The sequence below is a fragment of the Podarcis muralis genome, chromosome 4, assembly GCF_964188315.1.
Source record: "Podarcis muralis chromosome 4, rPodMur119.hap1.1, whole genome shotgun sequence".
NCBI lineage: Eukaryota > Metazoa > Chordata > Lepidosauria > Squamata > Lacertidae > Podarcis > Podarcis muralis.
The window spans coordinates 93,032,362-93,048,100 of record NC_135658.1 but is presented as its reverse complement, the minus strand read 5'-3'; the positions used below and the strand labels follow the sequence as shown (position 1 = coordinate 93,048,100).

Sequence of the window (15,739 nt, the reverse complement as noted above, 5' to 3'; positions counted from 1 at the left end):
ATAGTGAGACAATAACCCTCAGCACCTAATCTCAAGTCTGCTGTTAGCTGAGCCTTTTGTCAATAGTCCTGTGGTCTTATTTCAATGCCAAACCCAATATCCTGTGAGCAATTACTTCCATTGTCATAAAATACCGAGAGCTATACAGGAACGCGGTTCAAATTAAGTTCACACAAGGATCACTTTGACAAATAGAACTACTCATACTAACTTTTCTTTAAAAGTGAATATCTAGGACCCTGGATGAGGAGCAATGCAATAGCTAATGTGTAGGAGGAGATAATTGAGGCTGAAAGCGAAAAGACCAAGCTCCAAAGTTTGAGCTTCTAGTTCATTGTATAATATTTATGAACTGTGCTTTTCAGTGAAAGTTGGGGTCTCTTTTGGACTACATTTTTAATTTAATACTGAATGGCCTACAGCACCCACACATTTCTGGGGGATACACTTAATATGTTACATGTCCTGCTCTGGGTTAATTTACTGACATTTTACTTGCCAAATATAATTACACATAACAATAAAGAGACCAGATGTATCTCAGGTCAGAAATGGAAAATGTTCATTTTCCCAAGTAGACTTCAGTGCTTGTCTTTTTAGAAGACATCTGAAGGCAACCTTTTATTGGGAGGTTTTTAATGTTTGATGTTTTATTATGTGTTGGAAGCTGCCTAGAGTGGAGGGAGCAACCCAGCCAGATGGCTGGGGTATAAAAATATATTATTATTATGGTCCCAAACTCCTAAGGTCTCTCTCTCTCTCTCTCTCTCACTCACACACTCACACACACACACAGACACACACACACACACACACACACACACACACACACAGAGAGAGAGAGAGAGAGAGAGAGAGATATGATGCTTCAAAATCATTATCATATTGAAGATATAAAGCTGTACAGCCAAACAATTTTAAACTTAAACTTATGATTTCAATTGGCATGCTTACATTCCTCCTACTGAAATCAGTGAAGGTTTAAGACAGGAATGCTATGCTCACTTACCTGGGACTAAGATCCATAATGAACATAATGGGGATTACTTCTGAGTACGTACATATGCTTGTGCTGTAAAATAAGTTAACTTGGATTGGATTCTGCCTGGGTTTTGAAAGCAGGTGTTGTGGCAAATATAAAAGGCTCATCCAGACTTCATTTTGTGTTGCATTTCAAGACACAGTTTTGTGTTTTAAAGCTTTTCCCCTCCCCCAGCAATTTCCCTACAAAAACCCACTCTTTGCAATTTGCTCCAATTCAGTGGTAATCTGCAGAAAACCCAAATTTCCATTTGTTTTGATTCAGTGTTTTCACAGGGAAAGCACCAGGAGAGAGAGAGAGAATGAGAATGAGAGAACTCGGAGATGGTGCTTTAAAGCACAGACCTGTGTCTAAAAAACACGGAGCAAAAGTATGGATGAGCCCTAAGCTACTATTGTGGCAGATCAAATAGCAATGGCGTGGAATACAGCAGAGATTGCAAAGTGATGGATGTAGAATCATTCCCATGAAAGGTGAGGAAATCCATCTCTTTTCCTAAAGGTTGGTCTCTCTCTCTCTCTCTCTCTCTCTCTCTCTCTCTCTCTCTCTCTCTCTCTCTCTCACACACACACACACACACACACACACAGAGTGTAAAACTGGTGTATTTGAAAGTGTCATCTCTGAGGCAGTTCAAATTTGCATTGCGTTTGAACTTGATTTTAGCCTTCATCTTGTTTTTATTGGCTTTTGGGGTTTGTGCAAGCAGAAGCTGCTCGTGCAATGAGGTTTTCCCATCCCTCCTCCCCACTGCTGCCTCTTTTGCTTTCCAAAAGCTTTTCTCCTTGCGTGGGGGACCTTCCTGAAAGCTTTGGGATGCTGCGGTGGCAGGCTGGAATTAGAAGGGGTGTGTGGAGAAAATTAGCTGGGGCCATTTGCTCAAGATTAATCCTGCACACATACACACACCTATGCCACTGTGCAGAGATCTGTGTTTAGCTCCTTGTGACCCAAGTTGAATTGAGCAATGTTCTTTTCCTTGTCAATGCTTTGCTGCAATGTGCTCCCACCTTTTGAGTTTGTGAAGGCCCTTTCTACACTTTCTGAACTCCTCCTGTTTTCCACCAATTTATGCAGTTCTGGCTCTCTCTGAGGTTAATTGCTGCCTGTTAATTTTCCGGTGTATTTGCAGTGTTCTCGACGGTAGCTTTTCCTCAAAGGATTTCTACGTTTGCATTTGTATTCAAGCATTTCATTTTCTCCTATCTGAGTTCCTATAATTTATTTGCTGCCTGTTATTAATTGCTACTCCCCAGACCTGAACACATTATGGCTTTCTATCTGCTACTGTTTTGCTTGTTTTCTTCTTTCCACCCCTAGGTATATAAAGCTTCAATCTTTCTTCCTTTTGCAGTTTTGCTCTCTCTTTCTCCAATAGCAATATTATTATTTTTCCTCATGGACTATTGCCTATCTTGCCTTTTTGTGGGGGATTTTTTTCACATCACTCATAGAAATTTGTCTGTTTTGGTGTATCTTCTCTCACAAAGTCTATACATTTTTATTTCCATATACCTGTCAAACAAACTCTCATTTGCCCAGTGTTCTAATAGTTGCCCTACATTTTGCCTTTAGCTACAAACGGTAACAAAATTTGGTTGATCAGAACTTGTTAAGTATCTTTTTATTATAATAGATACAAATAGACTGCATAAGAGATCTAAAAAATATGGCTGTGTGCGCGCACACATACACCTCCTGATCCAGTTGTCTAATTAATTAATTAACCCTAATTAAACATGCAGTTAGGAAGGAGAAGGAGAAGGAGCTGCTGCCTGAGCAAAGAGGTAAATTCTGCTCAATACTGCTTCATGAGTATCTTCCCTAGTGAAGCAGCCCCCACACTCCCTTACGGCAACTGCTGTACAATAGTCCTGCTTTGTAGAAACCTTGAATTGCTCCAGGTGGGCTGGCTTAATGTGGGACAATTCAGAGCTATCTCATTGCAATCTGGTTCAGTATCTGGCCTTTGACCAGATTGGCTGCAAAGGTAAAAGGCAGGTAAAGGACCCCTGGACGGTTAAGTCCAGTCAAAGGCGACTTTGGGGTTGAGGCGCTCATCTCACTTTTCAGGCTGAGGGAGCTGGCGTTTGTCCACAGACAGCTTTCCAGGTCATGTGGCCAGCAGGACTAAACTACTAAACTACTAAACTGGCGTACGGAGGACCGTGATGAGTGCCAGAGCACACGGAAACTCCATTTACCTTCCCACTGCAGCGGTACCTATTTATCTACTTGCAATGCTGTGCTTTCAAACTGCTAGGTTAGCAGAAACTGGGACAGAGCAACTGGAGCTCACCCCGTCGCGGGGATTTGAACCGCCGACCTTCCAATTGGCAAGCCCAAGAGGCTCAGTGGTTTAGACCACTGCACCACCCGCATTCCTAGATTGGTTGCACTACGCCAATAAATAGACTGCTCTGTTACAAATGCTTTAAGAGAAGTAACATTCCCTTATGTTTTCTTCACATTTTTAGTTGGTTTGTTATGGATCACAAATTCCGAACGCACCACACAACATTTTAATGATGATCTGTCATTGATTAGATCCTTTCAAAGTTAACATTTATTTTGTTTCTGTTCAGCAACTCCCCTCTGATCATGAGATGAATGTTTGGATGAATATGTTGATAAGATGTCGTCATGCATACACCTTGAGCCAGAAAAATGGGTAATCAGTGTTCTTTAATATGCGTTAAAGAACACTCATTTTGTTGTTGTTGTTGTTTAGTCGTTTAGTCGTGTCCGACTCTTCGTGACCCCATGGACCAGGGCACGCCAGGCACCTCTGTCCTCCACTACCTCCCGCAGTTTGGTCAAACTCATGCTGGTAACCTCAAAAACGCTATCCAACCATCTCGTCCTCTGTCGCCCCCTTCTCCTTGTGCCCTCCATCTTTCCCAGCATCAGTGTCTTCTCCAGGGAGTCTTCTCTTCTCATGAGGTGGCCAAAGTACTGGAGCCTCAGCTTCACGATCTGTCCTTCCAGTGAGCACTCAGGTCTGATTTCCTTAAGAATGGATGCATTTGATCTTCTTGCCGTCCATGGGACTCTCAAGAGTCTTCTCCAGCACCATAATTCAAAAGCATCAATTCTTCGGCGATCAGCCTTCTTTATGGTCCAGCTCTCACTTCCATACATCACTACTGGGAAGACCATGGCTTTAACTATACGGACCTTTGTTGGCAAGGTGACATCTCTACTTCTCAAGATGCTGTCTAGGCCTGTCATTGCCCTTCTCCCAAGAAGCAGGCATCTTTTAATTTCGTGGCTGCTGTCACCATCTGCAGTGATCATGGCGCCCAAGAAAGTAAAATCTCTCACTGCCTCCATTTCTTCCCCTTCTATTTGCCAGGAGGTGATGGGACCAGTGGCCATGATCTTCGTTTTTTTGATGTTGAGCTTCAGACCATATTTTGCACTCTCCTCTTTCACCCTCATTAAAAGGTTCTTTAATTCCTCCTCACTTTCTGCCATCAAGGTTGTGTCATCTGCATATCTGAGGTTGTTGATATTTCTTCCGGCAATCTTAATTCCAGCTTGGGATTCATCCAGCCCAGCCTTTCGCATGATGTATTCTGCATATAAATTAAATAAGCAGGGAGACAAAATACAGCCTTGTCGTACTCCTTTCCCAATTTTGAACCAATCAGTTGTTCCATATCCAGTTCTAACTGTAGCTTCTTGTCCCACATAGAGATTTCTCAGGAGACAGATGAGGTGATCAGGCACTCCCATTTCTTTAAGAACTTGCCATAGTTTGCTGTGGTCGACACAGTCAAAGGCTTTTGCATAGTCAATGAAGCAGAAGTAGATGTCTTTCTGGAACTCTCTAGCTTTCTCCATAATCCAGCGCATGTTTGCAATTTGGTCTCTGGTTCCTCTGCCTCTTCTAAATCCAGCTTGCACTTCTGGGAGTTCTCGATCCACATACTGCTTGAGCCTTCCTTGTAGAATTTTAAGCATAACCTTGCTAGCGTGTGAAATGAGTGCAATTGTGCGGTAGTTGGAGCATTCTTTGGCACTGCCCTTCTTTGGGATTGGGATGTAGACTGATCTTCTCCAATCTTCTGGCCACTGCTGAGTTTTCCAAATTTGCTGGCATATTGAGTGTAGCACCTTAACAGCATCATCTTTTAAAATTTTAAATAGTTCAGCTGGAATACCATCACTTCCACTGGCCTTGTTATTTGCAGTGCTTTCTAAGGCCCATTTGACTTCACTTTCCAGGATGTCTGGCTCAAGGTCAGCAACCACACTACCTAGGGTGTACGAGGCATCCATTTCTTTCTGGTATAATTCCTCTGTGTATTCTTGCCACCTCTTCTTGATGTCTTCTGCTTCTGTTAGGTCCTTTCCACTTTTGTCTTTTATTATGGTAATCTTTGTACGAAATGTTCCTTTCATATCTCCAATTTTCTCGAACAGATCTCTGGTTCTTCCCATTCTGTTGTTTTCCTCTATTTGTTTGCATTGCTCGTTTAAGAAGGCCTTCTTGTCTCTCCTTGCTGTTCTTTGGAAATCTGCATTCAATTTCCTGTATCTTTCACAATCTCCCTCGCATTTTGCTTGCCTTCTCTCCTCTGCTATTTGTAAGGCCTCGTTGGACAGCCACTTTGCTTTCTTGCATTTCCTTTTCATTGGGATGGTTTTCGTTGCTGCCTCCTGTACAATGTTACGAGCCTCCATCCATAGTTCTTCAGGCACTCTGTCCACCAAATCTAAATCCTTAAACCTGTTCGTCACTTCCACTGTGTATTCATAAGGGATTTGACTTAGATTGTATCTTACCGGCCCAGTGGTTTTTCCTACTTTCTTCAGTTTAAGCTTGAATTTTGCTATAAGAAGCTGATGATCTGAGCCACAGTCAGCTCCAGGTCTTGTTTTTGCTGACTGTATAGAGCTTCTCCATCTTTGGCTGCAGAGAATATAATCAATCTGATTTCGATGCTGCCCATCTGGTGATGTCCATGTGTAGAGTCGTCTCTTGTGTTGTTGGAAAAGCGTGTTTGTGATGACCAGCTTGTTCTCTTGACAGAACTCTATTAGCCTTTGCCCTGCTTCGTTTTGATCTCCAAGGCCAAACTTGCCAGTTGTTCCTTTTATCTCTTGATTCCCTACTTTAGCATTCCAGTCCCCTATAATGAGAAGAACATCCTTCTTTGGTGTCACTTCTATAAGGTGTTGTAAGTCTTCATAGAATTGGTCAATTTCAGATTCTTCAGCACCAGTAGTTGGTGCATAAACTTGGATTACTGTGATGTTAAAAGGTCTGCCTTGGATTCGTATCGAGATCATTCTATCATTTTTGAGATTGCATCCCAGTACAGCTTTCGCCACTCTTTTGTTGACTATGAGGGCCACTCCATTTCTTTTACGGGTTTCTTGCCCACAGTAGTAGATGTGATGGTCATCCGAACTGAATTCGCCCATTCCCGTCCATTTTAGTTCACTGATGCCCAGGATGTCAATATTTATTCTTGCCATCTCATTTTTGACCACCTCCAACTTACCCAGGTTCATGGTTCTTACATTCCAGGTTCCTATGCAATATTTTTCTTTACAGCATTGGACTTTCCTTTCGCTTCCAGGCATATCCGCAACTGAGTGTCCTTTCGGCTTTGGCCCAGCCGCTTCATCAGCTCTGGATCTACTTGTACTTGTCCTCCGCTCTTCCCCAGTAGCATGTTGGACGCCTTCCGACCTGAGGGGCTCATCTTCCAGCGTCATAACTTTTATATGCCTGTTGTCTTTGCCCATGGAGTTTTCTTGGCAAGGATACTGGAGTGGCTTGCCGGTTCCTCCTCCAGGTGGATCACGTTTGGTCAAAACTCTCCACTATGACCTGTTCATCTTGTGTGCCCTGCTCGGCATAGTTCATAGCTTCTCTGAGTTCTTCAAGCCCCTTCGCCACGGCAAGGCAGTGATCCATGAAGGGGCAGTGATCCATGAAGGGGCAGTGATCCATGAAGGGGGCAGTGATCCATGAAGGGGAACACTCATTACCCATTATTTATCTAGCATTAAAACAAGTCAATATGGATCTGATGCTTTAGGAAGTGTTTGTAGAGGAAGTGCAGTAAACAATGACACTGATATTGTGAAGTGATTGATCACGTTCATAAAATTAATTCTAATTTCCTTTTGATGATGCAAAACAGTCATGTGATGCTTTTTAATAGACAACATATTATGATTCCTACAAATTATTATTAGCTAAGTAGCATTTTCCCTTAAAGAAGGGATACCACACTTATAGATTAAAGGTATATTCAGTTTGGACAGCAGTTTGCTGACTACGGATAGCCGATACACCGTAAACCACAACTGGAATCAATGGATTTGCACAACTTCCTGTGTGGAGGTTTGCAACCTTCTTTAACTAGGACTTCCCCTATTTCCTCATAGTCCTCCACACATCTCCAATCTTAGTGATCTGTATTTCAGTGCTGTATTATAAACCTGCATTATTATCCCCCTAATACAGGGCTCAGCAACCTAAGGCCCATGGGCCAGAAGTGACCCATGGAGGTCGTTTGACCAGCCCATGACCTGCCCCCAAACCAAGCTGCCTGCTCGCATGCTGCGCTAAACCAGAGCAGCGTGGCGCGGGGAATCACCTCCCATGGTGCCGGAAATCGCAGGTGCAGTCCGGCCCACGGAGGGATCTCCGCAGGACTGATACGGCCCAGGCAAGATAAACCTTGCTGACCCCTGCCCTAATACCTCAGTTGGTTAGAGCGTGGCTCTGATAATAGCAAGGTTGCAAGTTCAATCCCCTTTATGGGACATCTCCATATTCCTGCAATGCAGGGGATTGGATTAGATGATCCTTGTGTTTCTTTCCAGTGCTACAGTTCTATGATTCAAAAACAGATTGAGTGCTCAGGCTGATAGAATTTTGGCTTGTCTAATGCTATCTTCTGAAATCTCAGTTTAGCTATGAATTCACCCAGCTGATTGCTCAGTCTAGCAATCGTTACAGTATATTACACTTTATTACAGTGGTACCTCGGGTAACTTATGCTTCAGGTTACATACGCTTCAGGTTACAGACTCTGCTAATCCAGAAATAGTGCTTCAGGTTAAGAACTTTGCATCAGGATGAGAACAGAAATTGTGCTGCGGTGGCGCAGCGGCAGCGGAAGGCCCCATTAGCTAAAGTGGTGCTTCAGGTTAAGAACAGTTTCAGGTTAGGTACGGACCTCCGGAACGAATTAAGTACTTAACCTGAGGTACCACTGTATATGCAAATTGGGGAGGAGTTTTCTGAAAATGCTAAGGCATGTTCAATACAATATAATATATGGCATTTGCAAGTGTGGTCTCCCATGTTGGCAACGAGACATGAAGCAAAAGATATTCTAAGCCAGGAAGTAGGAGTAGCTGTGCAAACGCAAGGTTCTCAGAACTGGGATCAGGATGTTTGCTTTACACCTTATTAAAGCACGTCTGATCCAAAGTAGGTTTTGATACAAAATGTTCTGTTGAAATCTCTACCTGAGGGAGCTGCAGTCTAACAAGCAAAATGCTGTGAATTGTTCTCCCACCCTCCCCGCTTGACAATGGGCAGAACTGCCGCTTGCAACAAACAGCCTTTTTATGTTGTTTGAAATGTAGCTTAATTGGTAATCATTGCTTTACAGGACGAAGGCATTTTTTATAATGATGTTGATAAATGTTAACACTTCTCTGGTGGCTCTACATACTCGCTTTTTAAAAATGAACAATTAGGAACAGAGGAAACCGCCTTCTACAAGCTGTCCATCTTGCCCTGTGTTGTCTTCTACTCTGCATGGCAGAAGTTCTCCAGGGTCTTTCTCGTCATGTGATACACCTGATCCTTTTAAGTGGAGATGTAAGGGATTGAACTTGGAAGCATATGCTTCATTGGAGATGACAAGGTTTAGGAGGCAGCATCACAACCTTCCGGCAGAAGGAAACAGAGGAACAGTGTGTGAATGCTGATAGCAGCATGTAACAGACCTAGCTGCCAGTCGATATCTGGTCCTCTTCTCCCACTGCTTTAAAGTTAGAGTGAACCAAATACAGTGGTACCTCAGTTTTTTAATGTATCCACTGATGTACATTTCAGTTTTCAAACACCGTAAACCCAGAAGTAAATGCTTTGGTTTTCGAACATGCCTCGGAAGTCAAACATGCCATGCAGCTTCCACTGAGTGCGAGATCCTGAGGCCTAGCTGTTGGCTATTGAGTTTTTGGTTTTCAAATGTTTCAGAACTTGAATGGTCTTCCAGAACAGATTACGTTCGAAAACTGAGATACCACTATATGCATCCAGCCCAAAGTTCAACAAAAGCAAGATATTATATATATTAAATCAAAGTTTAAGCTTTGGATTTTATGATAGCTCGAATATCCAAGCAAGGTGTAGAATAAGGTTGGGGAACTGGGGTGCTAAGTATGGGGGGCTCTGGGTGTCTGAGCACCCACAAAAATTTTGTTGTGGGTGCTCAGCACCCACACCGCAGGGCCCCCCCACAACTTCTGAGGTGTCACAAGGCCTCAGACAGCATCTCTGAGGCCTTGGAGACGCTTTCTGAGGCCTTCTGAGATCTAGGAACCTGAGTGCCACCAGAAGTCAGGTTTGGAAGTCCTGGAAGGTCTCAGACACTATCTCTGAGGTCTGAGAACCTGACTTCTGGTACCAGTGGAAGTCAGGTTCCAAGGCTGAGGGGTGTGCGTGATGTCATGGCATCACGCACGCTGGGCACCCATAACCTGGGCTCCAAATTGGCTCTCCTGTTGGGGAATAAGGTTGGGGAATAGCTAGTTGGGCACCAATTTCCATCAGCCTCAGCCGGATTAAGCAAGGATGATGGGAGCTGTAGCCCAACATTTGGAAGGACATAGTTCACCACCCTAGGCCTAGAAAACATTTCTTATCCAAAATCAGTTGCATTGCCTGAACTGCTGCTTATTTTGGAGCTTCTTCAGTTAATCCAAACACTTAAAAAAATGTACCAGGCAAAATATACGATTGGCACATTATGTTAGTTATCCTGGTTGTAGTGCTTCTGTCCTGTTGTTGTTGTTTTTTTAACATTCCTTTGGCACTGCATTAACTGTTGCATTATGGGACTGTGGCTTTTTTAATTGCTAAAACTGTCTTGATGGGCTAGATATTATTCTCACCAGTGGCCATGGTGCAAGCCAAAAGTGGATGTCATTGGACACCAAGTGTGCCGCCTTGCCCCTGTGACTGAGGGGGTTGGGGCTGTGTGACATGTACACACCATGCACACATGTCACAGGGCATGCTGACATCACACACTGTGGGGTGTGCTGATGTGTCATGCGCATGGTGTGCAGCTTGCGTGCATGATGCGAGCATGCCCCGCAGCTTTGTGCATGGCCGCCATGGAATTTTGAGGGGATCCCCCCCCCCCCCCGGAAAATTTGAGGGGCCCTCAGCCCCCTGCCCCCCCTAGATTAACCCCTTGTTGTACACACTTTATATGCATGCATACTTCTTTCTGTTTCCACATGATTCACCCAGGAGAACACTGCCCCAAACACTGATCAATCAAAGCAGCAGAAAGTGACTTTTACGATATGTAAAATATTCATAAAATGTGAGTTATCAGGTAGGGAAACTTCAGGAAAATGGAACAAAGTGCTGTCTGAATGAAGCCGATCAGCCAATCACAATAAACAACAGCAATATGCCATATACAGAGGTAGTACTTGCTCACCTTTTGTTCTAGGGCACCTCTTCGTTTAGCATTTGAAATGTCTAGCGCACCATAGTTTCTGGATCTGGTATTTATGTAGAAAATATTAATTCCTAACTGAACTGATATGATGGCATAACATCCGAGCTTTGGCATTAATGAATGTCAACCCGATAATGTGCTAATTTCAACTCTGGCATCATGAGGTTGGCAAGTCAAAGGGTTAATAGCTGAAATATAAAAAAGAAGCCATTGCAGCGTTAATAGGTAGTATTTAAATAGATGTTTAATCGGGGCAGTTATGTGGTAATGGCACCAATTAATCAAGAAGCGAAAACACATTCACCTTAAAACAAACCCAAACCATTAAGTTCTGAAGAAGATTAATTGTGTTCATCAAAAACAACAGCGGAATCAAATTATTAGCAGGACAATGTCAAACTGTCTCTCTTCCTAGATGAGGTCTATCTCCAACTGCATTAAGATTTTCCCTTCACTCAATAACATGGGCTGTGGGCTGGGTGGCACTGTGGTCTAAACCTCTTGGGCTTGCTGCTCAGAAGGTCAGCGGTTTGAATCCCCGCAATGGGGTGAGCTCCCGTTGTTCTGTCCCAGCTCCTGCCAACCTAGCAGTTGGAAAGCATGCCAGTGCAAGTAGATAAATAGGTACCGCTGCTGCAGGAAGGTAAATGGCATTTCTGTGCACTCTGGTTTCCATCTCAGTGTCCTGTTGTGCCAGAAGCAGTTTAGCCATGCTGGCCACATGACCCGGAAAGCTGCCTGTGGACAAACGCCGGCTCCCTCGGCCTGAAAGTGAGATGAGCGCCGCAACCCCATAGTCATCTTTGACTGGACGTAACTGTCCAGGGGTCTTCTACCTCCCCCCACCCCTTTTAAACATATCTTAGCTGTAAGTTGTGACTTACATGCCTCATGTCTTCATTCTGGGGCAAGGTGAGCCCTCAGCTGGTAGTGTCCGTTGGGGACTGTACCATTTAACAATGCTGTGTGCGGTGGAAACTTAACAATACTTCCCCCATTTTGTTTGTCTTTGTTTTAAATCTACCTGTAGGAAACCAGTATATCCCTGAAGTGCTAGTGTTCTGTGTGCCAGAAATTTCTCTCTTTTTGCATTGAGAAGAAGGAATGTCTTCACCTTCACCTGAAACCAGAAAGCCTGTGTGCACATTGGAGCACAGCTGCTGAATGAAACCCAATGTTTCATCCATAAAAAAATAATATTGCAGAACTGGAGCAACGTAAAGACCAGGGCTCCCCCCCCCCCCGACAGAACTCACTGGAACTCAGTTCCAGCACCTCTCAGTTGGGCGCCATTGCCATTATAAGAGAATAAGGGAGGCATTCATGTTGAGTTCTGGCACCTCTTTTTCAGAAAAATAGCACTACTAAAGACTCTTGGGACCGATGTTTTGATGTGTGAAAGTATAAAAGCATATTTGGAAGTACATTTTGTGTCAAAGAAATCCTTGTGCATCATTCAGCACAGACTGAAACTAAGCTTTATAATGTGCAACGTGAGGGGCACAGATGGAACTTGGGCAAAAATAAGGAGCACAATAGACCTTACTTAAGACTGGAGAAATTGGTGCCTATATAATTGCAATGGCATTTAGGTTTTGCTGTGAAAATTCTTCTTTAAAAGCACTAGTACAAATTATGCCTCACCAACTGAGGTTTATTGTTTGCGCTGATTCTCTGGAGAACTCACGTTTAACGCTTCCCCCTTCTGCACACATTAAAGAAACATTTTAATATAAGGATATATTGGTTTTGCAATAGTCCTTCATTGCCATGCTAATTTCTATCTGGAGCAATTTAGAATTGTGTTTGGGAACACTAACAACTAGCAGAAATGGGAGCAGAGACAATAGTAATTTTGTAAAGACAATATGAAACTCTGCCTGGTCAGCTGAGTACATATTGTTGCAGACCTGGGATAACAGATTTTGGGGGTGCAAGGGCACCCCAAACTGCTAGAGTTAGTGAATGTTAGAAATTTATAAAGGGGTAAAATTTACCTGATTTTTGGAGTATGAAGGGAAGATGCTAGGTGGTGGATTTAAAATACAGGCTGAACCAGTTCTCCTGTTCAGGAGATTGCTGATAGCAATGCCATCATCATCATCTTCATCATTATTATTATTTTATTATTTGTACCCTGCCCATCTGGCTGGGTTTCCCCAGCCACTCTGGGCGGCTTCCACAGAGACCAAAAATACACTAATGTCACACATTATAAACTTCCCTGAACAGGGCTGCCTTAAGATGTCTTCTGAATGTCAGGTAGTTGTTTATCGCTTTGACATCTCATGGGAGGGCGTTCCACAGGGCGGGCGCCACTACGGAGAAGGCCCTCTGCCTGGTTCCCTGTAGCTTTGCTTCTCGCAATGAGGGAACTGCCAGAAGGCCCTCAGCGCTGGACCTCAGCGTCCGGGCAGAACAAACACAAGATAAAACAAGATAAAAAAGGTAAAGACAAAGGACCCCTGGACAGTGAAGTCCAGTCAAAGGCGACTATGGGGTTGTGGCGCTAGGTTGGCAGGAGCTGGGACAGAGCAAAAGGAGCTCACCCCGTTGTGGGGATTCAAAGCGTGACCTTCTGATTGGCAAGCCCAAGAGGCTCAGAGGCCCTGATTTCCCAACGGAAGCACAACCCTGGGTGGACACCTGGAATTTTGCTGCTGCTTGGCAGATATTAGGGGTGGCGTTCAACCTCGGTAGTATTAGTGCATTTTGAGTTAAAGAAATCCTTGTGCAGCATTCAACACAGACTGAAATTAAGCTTTATAAGGTACAATGTGATGGACACAGATGGAACTTAGAAGGAACACAATAGACTGGAGAAATTGGTGCCTGTTTTATTGCCATGATGTTTAGGTTTTGCCGTGAAAATTCTTCTTTAAAAGCACTAGAACAAATTATGCCTCCCCAACTGAGGTTTATTTTTCAGTTGATTCTCTAGAGAATTCACATTTAATGCTTTCCCCTTCTGCACACAATAGAAAAACATTTTAATATTAGAGTATATTGACTTTGCAAGAGTATATTGACTTCATTGCCATGCTGAGTTCTATTTGGAACAATTTAGAATTGTGTTTGGGAATGCTAACAACTACCAGAAATGGGAGCAGAGACAATTTTGTAAAGACAATATGAAACGCTGGCTAGCCAGCACAGCTTCTAAACATTTCAATGAGAGAGAGAAATTAACCAATTGATATTAGCCAGGAGATAATGTGAACAAGTGGTCATGTGTGGCATAAGCTGTTTATAGTATGCATAGCTCACCCATACCAAAATCACATGATGTGTAATGAAAGTATCAGACGGAGGCATTATGCTTCTGAATTCCAGTTGCTGGGAATTGCAGGTGGGAAAACTGGTGTAGTGCTCAAGTTTGTGGTCTTCCCACAGGCATCTGGTCAGCCACTGTGAGAACAGGATGCTAGACTATTCTCTAGACTATGCTAGACTATGGGCCATTGGCCTGATCTACCGGGCTCATTTTATGAGAGCCAGCATGGTGTAGTGCAGTGTTTCCCAACCGGTGTTCCGCGGCACACTAGTGTGCCGCCAGACGTTGCCTAGTGTGCCGCGAGATGTTGCCTGGAGGGAGGCGGGCGAGTCGGCGGCGAGAGGCGGGGCGGCGGCGGCGAGGAGAGGCCGCGCCTCCTGCTGCTGCCTGGCGCTCCTCCTCGCAGCCGGCAGCGCTGCCTGGGCGCCTCCGCGCGACTCTGCCTCGCTGGGTTTGGTCTCCCAGCAGAGACGGGTCACACGCGCCACTCCCTCCCTCCCTCAGCCTGCGCGGAGGGAGAGCCAGAGAGAGGCATCGCTCCTGCGCGGCGGGAGAGGGAGCTTGGCGCGTCCGCGGCTTTTATAGGGCGCCCGGCGCGCACCAGCTCGATAACGGGCACCGGGCCGGGGGAGGGGGGCGGCCGGCCTGTCTCCTTGGCAACCCCATTGAGCAGCGCCGGCTCCCCCGGGAGGGCCATCCCCCCGCGCCGCCGATCGCCAACACCGCCGACGCTGTGGCTGCCCGAGCCCGAGCCGAAGCCCGAGCCCGTCAGTCAGGAAGGAAGGAAGGAGAAATGGGGAGGGAGACGAGGGAGGAAAATTGCACGCAGGGTGAAGAAAGGAGAAGGGCGAACGAGACGAGCTTCCAACCCAAAAAAGGGCTGGAAGACTGGGAGGATGAAGGATCGGGAAAGAAAGCGACGCCTTCCCTGCCCGCGACGTCGCCCGCTTGTCATTGGCAGCGCAGCGGGCGCCCAGAGGGGCTGGGCACCGGCGCAGGGCCGCTCCGCAGCCGCAGAGGACAGCTGCGCGGCTAGCAAGGTGCGCCGCGTAGAGCGCGGCCCTTGTGTGGCCCGGTGGCCAGGCAAGCTCAGGCGGGGACCCCCCTGCGAATCTAAGACGGGAGAAGAGGGCAGAGCAAAGGGGGTCCCTTCCCCAACCTCCGGCTCTGAGACTTCCCTGCACCCCAGAAAAGCGAAAGGATTTCCCCTTTTTTTATATATAAATATTTTATTAAGTTTTCAAATACAAAGTTAGAAACATACACTGAAGAAAAAAGTAAAAGAACAAGAAAAAGAAAAAAAGAAAAAGAAGAAAAGAAAACCAACCATTCAACACATTTTTTATATAACTAACTGGACTTCCTCGCATCTCCCTTACCCTGCATTCTTTATAATAAAGATATCAGCAAATTATTACCTTGTTTCGTACCTTATTTTGTACTTTTCAAATACTATACCTCTAAATTTAACATACTTTTCATCAGTTACTTATATCTTAAATTAAACATAGTATTACCTTAGATTTTGACCTTTTCTTACTTAAAATATAATTTCCTGTTTCCCAAATCTAATTGCTGAAGCTATAGTTTCCGAATCGTGTAAATTTTTAACATTCATACAACTTATATTGCTTTTGGAAATAGTCCTTAAATTTTTTCCAGTCCTCTTCCGTTGTTTCTTCTCCC

At 44.6% G+C, this 15,739-nt stretch overlaps 1 protein-coding gene across 1 annotated transcript in view; it reads left to right on the top strand.

Annotated features, from left to right (window-relative positions):
• The window catches only part of LOC144327575 (uncharacterized), a 71,052-nt gene extending 55,585 nt beyond the window's left edge, over nucleotides 1–15,467 (top strand). Inside the window, exons 4-5 of the mRNA XM_077927804.1 lie at nucleotides 14,347–15,022; nucleotides 15,071–15,467. Of these exons, the coding sequence (XP_077783930.1) occupies nucleotides 14,347–15,022; nucleotides 15,071–15,309 (915 nt within the window). The 3' untranslated portion in view covers nucleotides 15,310–15,467. The remainder of the gene's footprint in view (nucleotides 1–14,346; nucleotides 15,023–15,070) is intronic.
• The last annotated feature ends 272 nt before the right edge of the window (nucleotides 15,468–15,739 follow it).